At 41.6% G+C, this 15,409-nt stretch overlaps 2 protein-coding genes across 4 annotated transcripts in view; both read left to right on the top strand.

The window, feature by feature from the left end:
• The window catches only part of LOC111153277 (HECT and RLD domain containing E3 ubiquitin protein ligase family member 6), a 62,389-nt gene extending 53,378 nt beyond the window's left edge, over positions 1–9,011 (top strand). Inside the window, exons 18-23 of one of the 3 annotated variants that reach the window (XM_022512204.1) lie at positions 1,504–1,670; positions 3,370–3,433; positions 4,650–4,720; positions 6,068–6,254; positions 6,343–6,445; positions 8,464–9,011. In XM_022512204.1, the coding sequence (XP_022367912.1) occupies positions 1,504–1,670; positions 3,370–3,433; positions 4,650–4,720; positions 6,068–6,254; positions 6,343–6,445; positions 8,464–8,711 (840 nt within the window). In that variant the 3' untranslated portion in view covers positions 8,712–9,011. The remainder of the gene's footprint in view (positions 1–1,503; positions 1,671–3,369; positions 3,434–4,649; positions 4,721–6,067; positions 6,255–6,342; positions 6,446–8,463) is intronic. The other 2 variants (XM_022512213.1, XM_022512221.1) reach the window with 2 other exon arrangements.
• A 4,915-nt stretch (positions 9,012–13,926) lies between these two features.
• The window catches only part of LOC111153295 (HECT and RLD domain containing E3 ubiquitin protein ligase 5), a 43,102-nt gene continuing 41,619 nt past the window's right edge, over positions 13,927–15,409 (top strand). Inside the window, exon 1 of the mRNA XM_022512234.1 lies at positions 13,927–14,209. Within this exon, the coding sequence (XP_022367942.1) occupies positions 13,927–14,209 (283 nt within the window). The remainder of the gene's footprint in view (positions 14,210–15,409) is intronic.

Genomic DNA, 15,409 nt, shown 5'->3' with positions numbered 1-15,409 from the left:
TTTTTTTTAAAGATTTTATTTATTTATTTGATACACACAGAGAGAGATCACAAGTAGGCAGAGAGGCAGGCAGAGAGAGAGAGGGAAGCAGCCTCCCTGCTGAGCAGAGAGCCCGATGTGGGGCTTGATCCCAGGACCCTGGGATCATGACCTGAGCCAAAGGCAGAGGCTTTAACCCACTGAACCATCCAGGCACCCCAGCATGTTAATTTTTTTTTTTTTTTTGCATGTTAAATTTTTAAATAGCTTTTATGAAGTATATTTGAGATACAATAACCTATACATCAGGTGTTCAATTTGGTTAAGTTTTGATTACAAATATATCCATGAAACTATCACCACAATCAAAATAATGAACATATTCATCATTCCCCCAAATTTCCTCATACGCCTTTCTAATCCTACCCTCCACACACATCCTGCCCCATACCCACACAGCCACTGATCTGATTTTTGTCATTCTGGAGTACTTTGAATTTCCTAGAATTTTATATAAATTCTAAGATTTCTATTTCAGGGCCAGCTTTGCCGTTAGCAGGCGAATGACATTGGGCTACTTATGTAATAGCCTCAATCTACATGCTCTATTTACTTCTTACAGCTATTGTAAGCATAAATGTTAAAAATGCATTTAGAGGGATGCATGGGTGGCTTAATTGGTTAAGCATCTGCCTTTGGCTCAGGTCACTATCCCAGGGTCCTGGGATCAAATCCCGTGTCGTCCCCTCCTCAGCAGAGAGTCTGCTTCTCCTTCTGCCTGTCGAGCTCCCCCTGCTTGTGCTCTCTCTCTGATAAATAAATAAATAAGTAAATAAAATATTTTTTAAAAATGCATTTAGGATTTTCAAGCTAGTTGTCTCTTGGCTGCGCTCTAGTGATGGTCCGGCAAGAGGTGGCCAGTGTTTTCCCTCATCTGGGACTACAAGGTGCAAAGAGTAAAGCCGTTTCATCAGGACTCTTTTCTTCTTTCCACCCACCTTCACTGTCAACAGCATCAGTCACCTTCCCTGACCCATATGCTTGTCCCTGTCAGCACACCTAGGCTGAGGGCAGTATCACCGAAGGGGACACACTTGTCTGACACACATGACATGCCTGATGCACAATGAAAGTGCAGATAAAGAGTACTCTTCCTTCTGCTGTGTCTTTTTTCTACACGAATTTGAAGGCAAAGATGATAACATTAAATAAGGACAACCTTGGCTTACAAGGCTATCCGAGCGTATTTTTTTAATATTCCAGATATACTTTCAGTAACAAAAAGTAAATTCATTTATTTAATATTCTGAACTATTAGTTTATATTTTATCTTATGGAAGAAATTTAAATTGTATTAAAGCCTGTGTAAGAAGCTCAAACTTTCTTTTCCTGAAACCCACTTTGTTCCTAATTTGTGACTTTTAGAAAAGGAAACCAAAACCAATTTTTACTAATCTAATTATCCCTTTGGGTTAGTGATTATTTCTAATACCTTAGGGATTTTTTTTCCTTCTCCTTTTCCAGCCTGTATTTGAAAAGAAGAGATATTTCCTTTTTGGGATCCTGTGTGGACTCTCCCTAAACAACTCAAACGTTGCCAACCTTCCTTTTCCACTGGCTCTGTTTAAGAAACTTCTGGACCAAAAACCATCATTGCAAGATTTAAAAGAACTCAGTCCTCTTCTGGGAAAGTAAGTAATATTTTTCCAGAACTATGTTAAGTCTCAGGTATTCAGGAACAAATGATGTTAATCACACATACACACAGAGACAAGGTCTTCAATTTCAATAAATGTTTACTCTTTTGATGAATTTGAATCTTAGCATGACTTACAATAAAGTATGCCTTTAAGAATAAGGAAAAGCCAAATGCTCTTCTAATTATCAACCTACAACAGAGCCTAGTATCTTAAATTTATCTAGGTGGAAACTGTACACAATATTTTTTTTGAAAGATTTTATTTATTCATTTAGAGAGAGACGTACAGCAAGGGTGGAGGGGCAGAGAGAGAGAGGGAGAAAGAGAATTTCAAGCCGCCTCCACACTCAGCCCGCAGCCCAATGAGGCTCAATCCTGTGACCCTGAGGTCATTAAGAGTAGGATGCTTAACCAATGAGCCACCCAGGTGCCCTGGAAATAATATTTTTAATGAGAACCATGCATGCTGTATTTATTTTCATAAATTATATTTAGTTAATTAATTAATTAATTTTTAAAGATTTTATTTATTTATCTGATGGAGAGAGAGAGCACAAGCAGGGGGAGAAGCAGGCAGAGGGAGAGGGAGAAGCAGGCCCCCCCCGCAGATCAGGGAGTCAGATGTGGGGCTTGAATCCCAGGATCATGCCCTGAGTCGAAGGTAGATGCTTAACCCACTGAGTCCTGCAGGCACTGTCATTTAATTTATTTAAATTTATCAGCACGTCATCAACTCTATTTTTTAAGTACTGAAAAATACTTGTTCTAAGTTAGTATATGTGCTGTCGAAGCGAGCACTACTTGTTCTAAGTTAAAAGGTAAACTATATCCTGTGAGGAAAATACTAGCAACATAGATGATAGACAAAGATTAGTATTGCCGATATATAAATATAAATATATATGTGTGTGTGTCATCACAGATAAATATGGCTGAGGGTATGTGTGTGTATACACACACATGCACACACACACAGACACATATGGCTAATCAAAAAATGAAAATATGCTCAATCTTCCTAGTACTTAAGGAAATATGAATGAAAATGAGATGTCCTTTTTGTGCTTACAGACTGACAAATGTTAAAAAGTTTTTCATAAAATACACAGTTGGCAACAGATCGAAAAGGATTCTCTTCTGACGTACTATTTGTGTAAGAGTAAACTGCCTGGATTTACACTATATACCCTGACACTCTAGAGAACAGGGCTTCTCAACCTTGGCAACACTGAGATTAGGGGCTAGATAATTCTTTGTTGTGGAAGGCTGATCTGGGCATCGTAGGATATTTAACAGCTAAGGGGGCTGCTACCCACTAGATGCCAGTGGTGACCTTCCCCCTAATTGTAACAACGAAAGATATCTCCAGATTTTGCCAAATGTCCTCTAGGGGTCAAAATCTCCCCTGATAGGGAATCACTGGTCTATAGGAAGGGGCTCCTTTCTGTAATTTCCATCAAGATACAGCAGTGTCTATGTATTAGCAGTGGCCCAACAAAACTGTAAAACAAGGTTAACTCTAAGAAGAGGGAGCGGGAAGGTAAGCACATTTACGTGGCATTTTATACATTTCTTTATTGTTCAAGAGTTTTTCTACTGAATATTTGTTATTTTTGAAATTTGAGAAGATCGAGAATATAATTTTTATTTTTTTAATTAAATATTACTTTTCAAATGAAAATTTTCATTAGGAATTTGCAAGTTCTAGATAATGAAGCTGATGACATTGGAGAAGAACTTTACATATATTTTTCTGTGAGTACCAATGTAGTTTAGCTTTATATTACCTTAAATATGGGATTTCTTTTTTAAAAAATTTTCTACCCTGCCCCCTTGGGATTCCTTTTTTGAGCATATTTCACTTCTGTATTATATGACTCTCCGCCCACCTGCTCCTCCTTTGATACCTTATGTTTATATAGTCTCAAAGAAAGTGAAAATACAGCAATTATGCAATCAGTGTGAACAACGTAAACCACTAAATGCTTAAAACTATATACAGCATATACAGGGTAGGCTTTTTAATTTTTATATGTATTTAAAAGGCTGGACTACATAATTATTTAGTTCCCAGTTATTTATAGTTATAGGGAAGAATGTCCTGGCAATAATGGTTTTGTCGTTGTGTTGGGAAGGAAGAATTTATTGTTTCAAAGTCCTTCTAGTTGGACTAAGAATCAAACTGGCATGACAAAGATTAAAAGAGAATATCAGATTTAATTTTGTATGTGCAAGGAATCCATCCAGACATGGAAATTCCAAAGACAGGCAAAATGACGTATATATGTCATTCTGAACTAAGGAGAAGGGGGTAGGGGCCTAGGACTTCAGAGGGAAGAAATGCAATTTACAGGAAGATGAAAAAGAGCAAATGTTTGGTAAACAAATGTTTGTTGGGTAGCTCAGAAACAATGGGACATAGAGGACTTTTTAAAAAAGATTTTATTTATTTATTTGACAGAGAGACAGCAAGAGAGGGAACACAAGCAGGGGGAGTGGGAGAGGGAGAAGCAGGCTTCCTGCCAAGCAGGGAGCCCAGTGTGGGGTTCAGTCTCCGGACCCTGGGATCATGACCTGAGCTGAAGGCAGATGCTTAACAACTGAGCCACCCAGGTGCCCCAACATAGAGGACTTTGATCAAATGGGCCTTGCTAGGTTCCTCTCTATCCACCACGCCTAGTTCAGAGTCTATGTAGTTGTCTGTGGTGGTAGCTCTCTTCCTGGAGCAGGTCCTCTATCTAAATTATTTTTAGACAGTTGTGGGGGGAGGTGAAGAGCTTTTCCTGAATCTGTTGGAGCTTTTAAAAATTTTGTTATTTTTTTCTGATTCTGCTGGGTTTTGATTGCTTTTAACTCAGAAATAATCTTTATGCTAAAGTGGCCCCTCAATGGGGTGACCTGCCCGTGGCTCCTGCAGTTGAATTATTCAGAGTTTCTTTCATATTTGGTACTGAATATATTTTGGTTACAGATACACTGGGACAAAAAGGATGTTGATTTAATTCCAAATGGGATCTCTGTACCCGTTGACCAAAGCAACAAGTAAGTTTTGAGACTTAGAACATCTGCTATGAATACACATAACATGTTTGTTATCACTATAACTTATGCATGTATTTTAGCTTTTCAGATGATCATTTTAGCTCCTCATCTCTGAGGAAGATTAAAAAGTTTACAGGTTAAGAGACGGGGAAAAGGAGTCAGGATTAAATATTTCCTTTGCAGAACTTTTCCCTAGTTATTCACTTAACAATTATTTTTGAGCCCTTCCTCTGTACCAGATCCTATTCCGGGTGCCAGAGAGACAGCTGTGAAACAGACAAAACCTGGAGCTTCAATTCCAGTAGGGCAGAAAGACCATATATAAATAAATTATTATGTAATATGATGTCAATAAGGATGAGCACTGTGACGAAAGTTAATTAAGAGATTTACAGTAGTGTCATGCTGGAACCAGCTGGCATCTGCTTGTGAGAGCTGATGTTCAATTTTCCAAAATGTTGAGAGTTTATTATTGAGGTATTAGTAGCATGAAATCAGCCATGGTGGGAATATTTACACCACAAAGCTGGCAAATGCTGCAAATGAGGGTTCCCTTTCATTTTCTTCTCTTTAGAGGACTGGTTGTTAACCAGTTACCAGCACGCTACTGGTTCCAGGGGATGGCAGAAGGCGGTCAGATAGGACACTCCGCTAGGGCAGTCCCTGAAGCTGCTCAAAGGGTGGGAGACTTCCGTGTTTCTGGTCGCTGTCAGGTGGACATACCTTCTTCCTGCCGTCAGGAAATTCATCAGGGCGGGGGTGGGGGTGGGGGAAGACAGACTTTTGCATAAATGATTTCCACACGGTGACACATGATGTGAGAGAGGAGGGAGAGGGGAACAGTGGACGAACCCTGAGAACTAGTCCTGTTGCTATGGACCTCTCTGATGGTTGACAGAAGTCAGCATGTAAGGAGGGAGCAGTGCATGCTGTGGCCCCAACTCTAAGAAAGACGGGGAGCCCCCCCCACCCTGCAACTATCAAAGGCCAAAGATTCAAATGCCAAGTGGGAAGAGGCTGCTGTGTCAGGCAGTAATCAGATCCAGAAGTTTGGAATTTACCCTAAGGGCAATGGAAAGAAAGCCTTTGAAAGATTTTAAGCAGAGAATTACATGTACAGATGACTGTTTAAAAAGTATCTCTCTCTCGGAGGGAAAGAGCAGCAAAACAAAGTCTTTGTCCTTCTGCTACACACTTCAAGGTGTCTTCCTTCAGCTGACCACAGGCTTTTACTTCCCTCTGAATAATTTACTTTTCTTTCTTAATAGAAATTGTTAAAAGGGCAAAATAGAGAATATTTTAGTCAGTGGTGAAATATGTTATTGGCTTTTTTTTCCTTCCCTCTAGGAAAGAATATGTTTCTGCATGCATTGATTACATTTTTGACACCTCTGTAAAGGCAGTTTATGAGGAATTTCAGAGAGGATTTTATAAAGTCTGTGACAAGGAAATACTTGTTAAACTTTTCCAGCCCGAAGAACTGATGGCAGCAATGGTTGGAAATACTGATTATGACTGGAAGCAGTTTGAAGAGGTTGGTGATAACCAAAGTCCCCCCACTTCTTCCAAACAACTTCTATATGTTCCCCCTAAAATCCATTTTTCTCTCTCTTTTTCTCAAGAATTCACAATATAATCAAGGATACCACAAATCACATCCAACTATACTGATGTTTTGGAAAGCTTTCCACAAATTAACTCTGGAGGAAAAGAGAAAATTCCTCTGTAAGTATTACTAATAGATGGATTTATAATTATATATCTTTTTAAAAGATAAATATTTGCCATGAAGTCATTATTAAATGTTTTATTTAATTAAATAATTTATTTAAGTAATCTCTACACCCAACATAAGGCTTAAACTTATCACCCCGAGATCAAGACTAGCATGCTCTTCCGACTGAGCCAGTCAGGCACCCCGCCATGAAGTCATTCTTTTTTTTTTTTTTAAATCATCTTTTTTTTTAAAAAAGATTTTATTTATTTATTTGAGAGAGATCACCAGTAGGCAGAGAGGCAGGCAGAGAGAGGGGCGAAGAAGCAGGCCCCCTGCTGAGCAGAGAGCCCGACATGGGGCTCCATCCTAGGACCCTGGGATCATGACCTGAGCCGAAGGCAGAGGCTTAACCAACTGAGCCACTCAGGTGGCCCCATGAAGTCATTCTTAATAGTGGGTCACACATGTTTATAGCAAAGCCAGGCTTCCTAAATCAATGTTCTTTCTCTTATATAAGCCTGGTTTCCCATTGAAAAAAAAAAAAAATTACTAGTTGCCTTCTAATCAAGCCTTCACTCTCACATTCTTTATTTATCAAAGTCCTATGGAGGGCGCCTGGGTGGCTCAGTGGGTTGAGCCACTGCCTTCGGCTCGGGTCATGATCTCAAGGTCCTGGGATGGAGTCCCGCATCGGGCTCTCTGCTCAGCGGGGAGCCTGCTTCCCTCTCTCTCTCTGCCTGCCTCTCTGTCTGCTTGTGATCTCTCTCTGTCAAATAGATAAATAAAATCTTTAAAAAAAAAAGTCCTATGGAATTAGGACTATGTATATTTTTCTAATACTATTTTAGAAATAATGCTGTAGCAATTCCACTGATGATAATACCAATGCCTTTATTGTGTGCTTAACTCTGTGTCATGCATTGTACTGACCACTTCCTATCTGTTACCTCCCTTTATCCTAATAGCCATGTTTTGAGGTACGGTACTTACTTTTTTCCTCATTTCAGATCTGAGGAAAAGAGGCTTTATGCGTTTAGTAGTTTGCCTATATTCAGACAGCTGGCGAGTGTGAGAAACAGACTCTGAACCCACTAGGCTGATCCAAAGCCAAGGTTCTGAACCAATAAACTGTGGCTTGTGATACGAGAACTTCTCTTGGTGGGAACCCTAAGGTTTCCCTTGGACAGATTTAATGACTTATTCTCTCACCTCCCTTCCCATTTTTCAGTCATTCTGTAGATATATATCTTTTTTTTTAAATTTTTTTTTAAAGATCTTTTTTTTAATTTATTTGACAGACAGATCACAAGTAGGCAGAGAGGCAGGCAGAGAGAGACAGGAGGAGGCAGGCTCCCTGCTGCGCAGAGAGCCCAATGCTGGACTTGATCCCAGGACCCTGAGATCATGACCTGGGCCGAAGGCAGAGGCTTTAACCACTGAGCCACCCAGGCGCCCCAGATATATATCTTTTTGCTATTTTTGTTGCTCTTGAGGACATTGGAGGACAATTCCAACTTCACAAACCTAAACTACTTCTCCACAATCCCTATCTAATCTCTCTTGATGAGAGGGAAACTTGCTTCAGCCCAATGATTCCACTGTCTGTGCATTCAGTGTGTTTATTTACATCTTCATACTTCTTTTTCTTGGGCTTTCCCCTTCTGCCTTTCCTGGAGAACTAACTAGCCAGATGTGACCCCTATAGTCTCCCTGCTCCCCCAGCTGGGTACCACCCGTCAGTCTCAGGGCCTCTTCACCTCAGCCTTCCTAGCTGAGCTAAATTAAACTTCCATGTATCTTGATCTTCTCTTTTCATGTATGTGATTTTCCCTAATTAGACCATGAACTCACTGAGGACAAAGACCAGATGTCATAATTTTTCTATGTTCTACATGGCCCTATGTGGTTCTCTCTACACAAGGGTACTCAGTGGTTATCTATTGAATGAAGTGATTCATTTCTTCCTTTTCATTTTATGTTTTGCTCTTTCTATGAAATATCTTAACCAAAATTTATTCCTTTCTAGTTTTTCTTAGGGGAAATGACAGACTGCCTGTAAGAGGCAAACAGGAAATGGGAATCATATTTCGCTGTCCCGAAACTTTCCGTGAAACAGATTACCCAAGAGCGCTGACCTGTCACAATATTCTGGACCTTCCTAAATATTCTACAATGGAAAAAGTGGAGGAAGCCCTTCAAGTAGCCATCAACAGCAACAGAGGATTTGCCTCTGTCCAAGTCACAGAGCAACAGTCATCCTGCGAGTTTCAGTGAGGCCTCAGAGCCTTAAGCCCTCATCCTTCGACTCTTCTGTTCTTCCTTAGGTCTAAGTAGCACAAAGTGTTGACAAGTCTTAGGTAGAATTAGTTGACAAATGTTGGGATAAACAATAAACTGATGAATCAATTTAATCTCTTGATTAAAAAAAGTGATTTTTAAAAATGAATCAACATTTCTTGATCCCTAAATTTATCAGAATGTTTGTTTTTTACCAAATTATTCCTGAACAATAATTAACATTTAAAAATAAACTGAATATTAAAAGCTAATAGATTTTTTTTTAAGATTTTATTTATTTATCTGACAGACAGAGATCACAAGTAGGCAGAGTCAGGCAGAGAGGTGGGGTGGAGGGAAGCAGGCTCCCTGCTCAGCAAAGAGTTGGATGCGGGGCTCAATCCCAGGACCCTGAGATCATGACCTGAGCCAAAGGCAGAAACTTAACCCACTGAGTCACCCAGGTGCCCCGCTAACAGATATTTTTAAAAATATTGTATATCTAATAAACACATTGTCTGTAAAAATGAAAGATATGCTTAAGCTTGAAAAAGTAATAATTCAACATGTTTTTGAGGCATGTAAATGTATATTTTATATTCTAGCATGTCTCTAGAATTTTTATTTTAGCCAACTGCTGAGTAATTTATTTGAAAAATCTAAATGTTAAAGGATTCATTAATTCATCGAAGAATTACTTATGCTCAATACTGTGTTCCAAGAATATTCTAAATGCACATATCATTATTTTGGCTAAACTCTAACCCCAACCAGGAACTCCTGTCTATTGGTAGTTGGAGAGAATGAAGGACATGAAATATGTCTTAGCAATATGGCTATGGAATGAATTAAAGGAGAAAGAGAAATATGGCTGTAAATGGCCAATGAATTTTTTTTTTAAGATTTTATTTATTTATTTGTCAGAGAGAGAGAGGGAGAGAGAGTGAGCACAGGCAGACAGAATGGCAGGCAGAGGCAGAGGGAGAAGCAGGTTCCCTGACGAGCAAGGAGCCCGATGTGGGACTCGATCCCAAGACGCTGGGATCATGACCTGAGCCGAAGGCAGCTGCTTAACCAACTGAGCCACCCAGGCGTCCCAATGAATTTTGAACACCAGTTCTATCTTATATTACATTTTAAACTGTAAGCTATTCTATAAATGCCTGTTGTAACGGCAAACCATACAGAGATGATGTCTTATATCAATGGCACTTTTGGAAAGGAAACACCATGGGGTGTAGTCCATGTCGGGGTGGTGATGTGGAAAGAGGGGAGGATCGCCAGAGGATAGATAGAACAGAGAGAATTTACTAAGGACACTAGAATGTGGGGTGATCCTTAGAAACACAAGCCCCAGTGAATCTTCAGATTTATTTTGGACATGTCTGGTTTCTCTAATAAATGGAATGGGGGCCCAGATGTATTCTCTTTGAATTTTAAGGGAAAAGGTAACCTCTAAATCTCAGGGATCCCTAGGCACTTGACTTTTAGGTTGTATTTTTCAGAACTTTCAACTCCAACATAAATTTTTCTAATGCAAATGGATGAACTATACTAAACATTTAGGGAAGAGAGTGCAGCAATTCTTTTCTTCTTTTTAAAGATTTTATATATTTACTTGAGAGAGACAATGAGAGAGCGAGAGAATGAGTGGGGAGAGTGGCTGAGGGAGAGGGAGAAGCAGAGTCCTTGCTGAGCAGGGAGCCTATGCAGGCTAGATTCCAGGATGCTGGGATCATGACCTGAGCAGAAGATAGACGCTACCAGATTGAACCACCCAGGTGCCCCTACTGTAGTAGTTCTTTACATACTCTTTCAGAAAACAGAGGAAGAGGAGTGTCAGAAGAGCATGCAACTCTTGATCTGGGAGTTAAGAGTTTGAGCCCCAAGTTGGGAATAGAGATGACTTAAAAATAAGATCTTTTTAGAAAGAAAAAAGAAAACAGAGGAAGAGGAAACACCACCCAATTAAGTACAATGTTGGCATTACTCTCATGTCAAGTAGCTTGACATGACATTACGGGAAAAGAAAACTACAAATATCTCTCATGAACAGAAACACAAAAAAAACTTTCTAAGATTTTAACATATCAAACATATCCAACAAAATATAAAAAGGATAATACTTTGCGGCCACGTGGAGTTTAGTCCAGAAAAGCACTTAAAAATCTATTAGATCTCACTGTAATAAGACAAAGAAAAACCATATAATTACCTCAATAAAGGCAGAAAAATTTTTTGACCAATTGCAATAGCCACTTATGTATGATATTCTTAGCAAATTAGAACCAGAAGGAAACGTTCTCAACCTGATAGAACCTGCAAAGAGCTAACCTTACATTCAATGGTAAGAGACTAAATGCCTTCCAAAACTATTAACAAGGAAAGGGTGCCTCTCATCACTTCTTGTACAACATTGTACTAGAGGTATTATTCCATGTAAGAGGGCAAAGAAAAAAAGAAAAGGTATAATGATGGAAAGGAAAAAGTAATACTATCTTATTTATAGACTACTTCGGTATCTGCAGAAGATCCTAACAGATCTAATACCAAACCGAACCAAACCAAAACCTATTAAAACTGTTAAGTAAATATAGAAAAGTCTCAGGATTCAAGGTCAATATATAAAAATTAAGTCCTTACATATATTAACAACAATCATAAATTGAAATTTTAAGAACTATTTATAATATAAAAATAAATACTTAAGGATAAATTTAACAAAACATGTTACACTATACAGTAAAAACCAGAAAATATTGCTGAAAGACATTAAAGCAGCTTTAAATTAACAGGGAAGGGCACCTAGTGCTGCAGTGGGTTAAGCCTCAGACTCTTGTTTTGGCTCTGGTCGTGACCTCCAGAGCCGGCCTGAGACTCTCAATGCCAGCCAATGCCACATGTGTGGGCACACAGTTCTCTCTCTCTCTCAAATAAATAAACCAATCTTAAAAAAGAAATTGATGAGGAGAGATATGCTCATGGACCCAAGACTCAAACTGATTTATTCAGTTTGACACACTGATAATTAAATCAGTTCCCAAACTGATTTAATTTAGTGCAATCTCAAAGTCCCTGCAGTCCGTTTTGTAGATATCGATGAACTTATCCTGAAATATATATGGAAATGGGAAGGACCTAAAATAGCCAAACAAATAAATATAACACCCAAAACAACACTGAAGAAAGGACAATGGTGGGCATTTGAATGAAGTGATTTTGAGACTTAATTATAATCTACAGTAATCAAGGCAGTGTGGTCTTAGAGTATAAACAGAAATATAGATCAAGGGGACACAGTAAATTTAGTCCAGAAATAAACTCAACTGCGCATAGCCAACAGAGTTTTGACAAAGATGCTAAGGCAATTCAATGGGGAAAGGCTAGGCAGAACAACGGGAAATCAGGACAAAAATGAACCTCTATCCTTTCCTCATGCCATAAAGAATAATTCATTTGAAATGTAACAAAGACCTAAAACTGTAAAACTTGTAGACGATAACATATAAGAAAATCTCTGTAACCTCGGGTTAAGCAAAGATTTCCTAAGACAAAAGAAAAAAAAGAAAGGCATTAACTATGTAAGAGGAAAAAATGGATAAATTACATTAAAATTACAACTTTCAGCTCTTCAAAAGACACTTCATAACATTTTAAAACAAGCCACAGATTGGTAGAAAATATTTCAAAACATATCTAATGAAGGACGATATATAACACAAGGTATTGTAATATATGAAAAGAACTTTGAGATAATAAGCAAATTAATAAATGGCAAAAGATGTGAATAGACGCTTCACCAAGGAAAAGACAGAGGTTAGCCCTAATAAGCATATGAAAAGATGCTTCAACATCATTATGCATTAGGGAAATGGAAATGAAAACCATAGTAAGATACACAGATACAGGGGCATCTGGGTGGCTCAGTCATTCCGCGTCCGCCTTTGGCTCAGGTCATGATCCCAGGGTCCGTTGAGCCCGATATCGGGTTCCCCGCTCAGGGGGGTGCCTGCTTCTCTTTCTCCCACTCCCCCCTGCTTGTGTTCCTTCTCTCGCTGTATCTATGTCTTTCAAATAAGTATAAAATCCTTAAAAAAAAAAAAAAAACAACAACAAAAGATACGCGTAAAGACGACTGCAACTGCTATAATTAAAAAGACTGAAAATACCAAATGTCGAGGATATAGAGGGACTGGCACTCCCATAAATTGCCGGAGGGAATGCAAAACGGCATAGCACTTTGGAAAGGTTTGGTAGTTTCTTGTATCATATTCATGCATGTATTTACCATACGATACAGCACTTCCATTTTTAGGTATTTACTCCCAAGAAAAGAAAACATATATCCGCTCCAAGCCGTGCTCACAGTCGTAGCCCCTCTATTCACTGGAAAGAACTGAAATGTCCGTGGATCGGTGAAGGGATAAACTGCTACCCCTCTGCCGTAATACCAACCAACAATCACTACTGACTGACCAAATAACTGATGAAACACGGGATTAACCTCAACAGCATTAAGCTAAGCGGAGGAAAAAACCAAAGACCGCACAGGGTTGACTCCCTGTGTAAGGGATTCTCGAAAAGGCAAACCGTGCTGACAGAAAGCGCCTCCGCGGTTGCCAGGCACCGCGGTGTGGGCGGAGGGACCGACCGCAAGGTTCTCGGTTCAGTTTCCTCGCGGCCGACTGGTGGAGCCCCAGACCGAACGCTGAACGAAGCCGCTTTCCTTGCCGCAGTCGTTCCTGGAAATTCGGCAGGTCGGCTATGTCAGTGCTCCTCCTAGCGGAACTGCAGTGTTTCTTCCAAGGCCACCGGGTCCAGGCGTTCAGGGGCCCCTGCGAGCCCGGGGACGCCCCCTCAGCCCTGCCCACCCATCCCGTCCTCCGCCAGCACCCTGTGTCCTCTGGCAGCCTTCCAAGCCCTTCGTGACCCGACCGAGTTTCTCTTTCCCTTTCCTTCTCTACTCCGCCCCCGAACCAGAGCGACGGTTTGGTTTCTTCCCGGCGCTGCGGGCTCCGCCCCCAAACAGCACGCTGCGAGCCCGGCGTCTGAGCGGGGGCGGAGCAGGCGAGGCTGCGATTCCTCGACGCCACTGTGCTGTCCGCTAGCTCCGGCTGCGCAGCGCGACGCCGCGGACGGTTTTCTCGGGGGCTCCGTCTCCTCCGAGACCCGAAGAGCAGACGTGCGGCCGTGTGAGCCCGGGAAAGCCGCGATGGAGCAGAGGCCGCGAAGGAGAGCTCGCGGCGACGTGCGCCCGGTTCCCGGGCCGGACCCGCCGTCGCGACCCACAGCGCCGCGGCGCTCCGCCGAGCCGCCGGGCACTCAGCTCTGGCTCTTCCCCAGCGCCGCCGGCCTCCGCAGAGCGCTGCCCCAAAGGACCGAGGCGACGCGACAGATGTGCTGCACGCGCGGGCGCCTCGTGGTGTTGGAGCGCGGCGGGGCCGGCGTCGAGGTTCACCAGCTGCCGGCGGGGAGCGACGGCGCCAAGAAGCCGAGTGAGTGGGCTGGCCGGTGCCCCCAGGGCCCTTCCGTCTCGGGCTGGGGGTGTGAGGGTGGGCGGCCGGGGGCCCCAAGAGCAGCGCCGGCAGAGCTGCCCGAGGGTGGGTGTGGCGGGCCTTCTCTAAACGCGAAGGGAAGCCCCGAGGGGACCCGACGCTGCCGCGGTCACCGGTGGCCGCAGAAACGCGCCAGGCCGGGTGGCTTTTGAATTTCGCGCGTGCGAGTGCCTGAGCGCTCCCTTCTCCGCGTTCCCGTTTGGCGCCGAGTTTGCAGGACGGTGGCGAGAGCTGGGTGGCGGGCTCTGCAAGTCGCCCGCGCGAACGGAGAACGCGTGCAGGCTGCATCTTCAGGGCCAATTCTCCTTTAGCGTTGGTTTCTGTCGAAGTTTGCTTTTCGCTCGCTCCTGTGGAGAACACAGCGGCTCCGATTTTGTGAGCCTTTGGAGAATATAGTTTTCTTGTTCTCAACGACAATATCATATATATGCAAACGATCTAAAGAACCCCTACAGTTGCCCTTTGCCGAGGTGGTAGTAATCTCCGTCGATGAGGTCGGGAACTGTGGTTCGATTTTTTTTTTTAAATATTTTATTTATTCATTTGACAGAGAGAGATCACAAGTAAACAGAGAGGCAGGCAGAGAGAGAGGGGGGGGGGGGAAGCAGGCTCCCTGCTGAGCAGAGAGCCGGATGCGGGACTCGATCCCAGGACCCTGAGATCATGACCTGAGCCGAAGGCAGCGGATTAACCCACTGAGCCACCCAGGTGCCCTGTGGTTCCGATTTTAATGGTGGAGGAAAGCGAAGGGCCACATTCTTAATCTTGGAAATTTCGCCCGTCTGTTGAGTGAAGAAAGTCGAGCATCTTTTCCTTTTTTCTATTGATCGTTTGCATTCCTTTTTTGGTGAACTGTTTGTTCATATCTTAAACTGGTTTTTAAAAAATTGAGTTGTTAATCTTTTTCTTATTTGTTTGAAGCGTTATTTGAATATTGAGTAAGAATAACATAGACGTTGTGATGTTTTAGTTGATGTTATTTTATAGTCTTCCTTCATCGATCTTTTCTGTTAAGACTTAGGATTTTGTGTTACACAGCTATCCACACTCAGGTTTTCTGTTTTTGTTTTTGTTTTTGTTTTTTTTTTAAATGTACTCATCTTTATAGCAATTTTAAGCTCTCTTTTTTTTTTTTTTTTT

The sequence above is a fragment of the Enhydra lutris genome, unplaced genomic scaffold (genome assembly GCF_002288905.1).
Source record: "Enhydra lutris kenyoni isolate GAN:26980312 unplaced genomic scaffold, ASM228890v2 scaffoldscaffold3, whole genome shotgun sequence".
Taxonomy (NCBI): Eukaryota; Metazoa; Chordata; class Mammalia; order Carnivora; family Mustelidae; genus Enhydra; species Enhydra lutris.
This window is presented reverse-complemented; position numbering and strand designations above follow the sequence as displayed.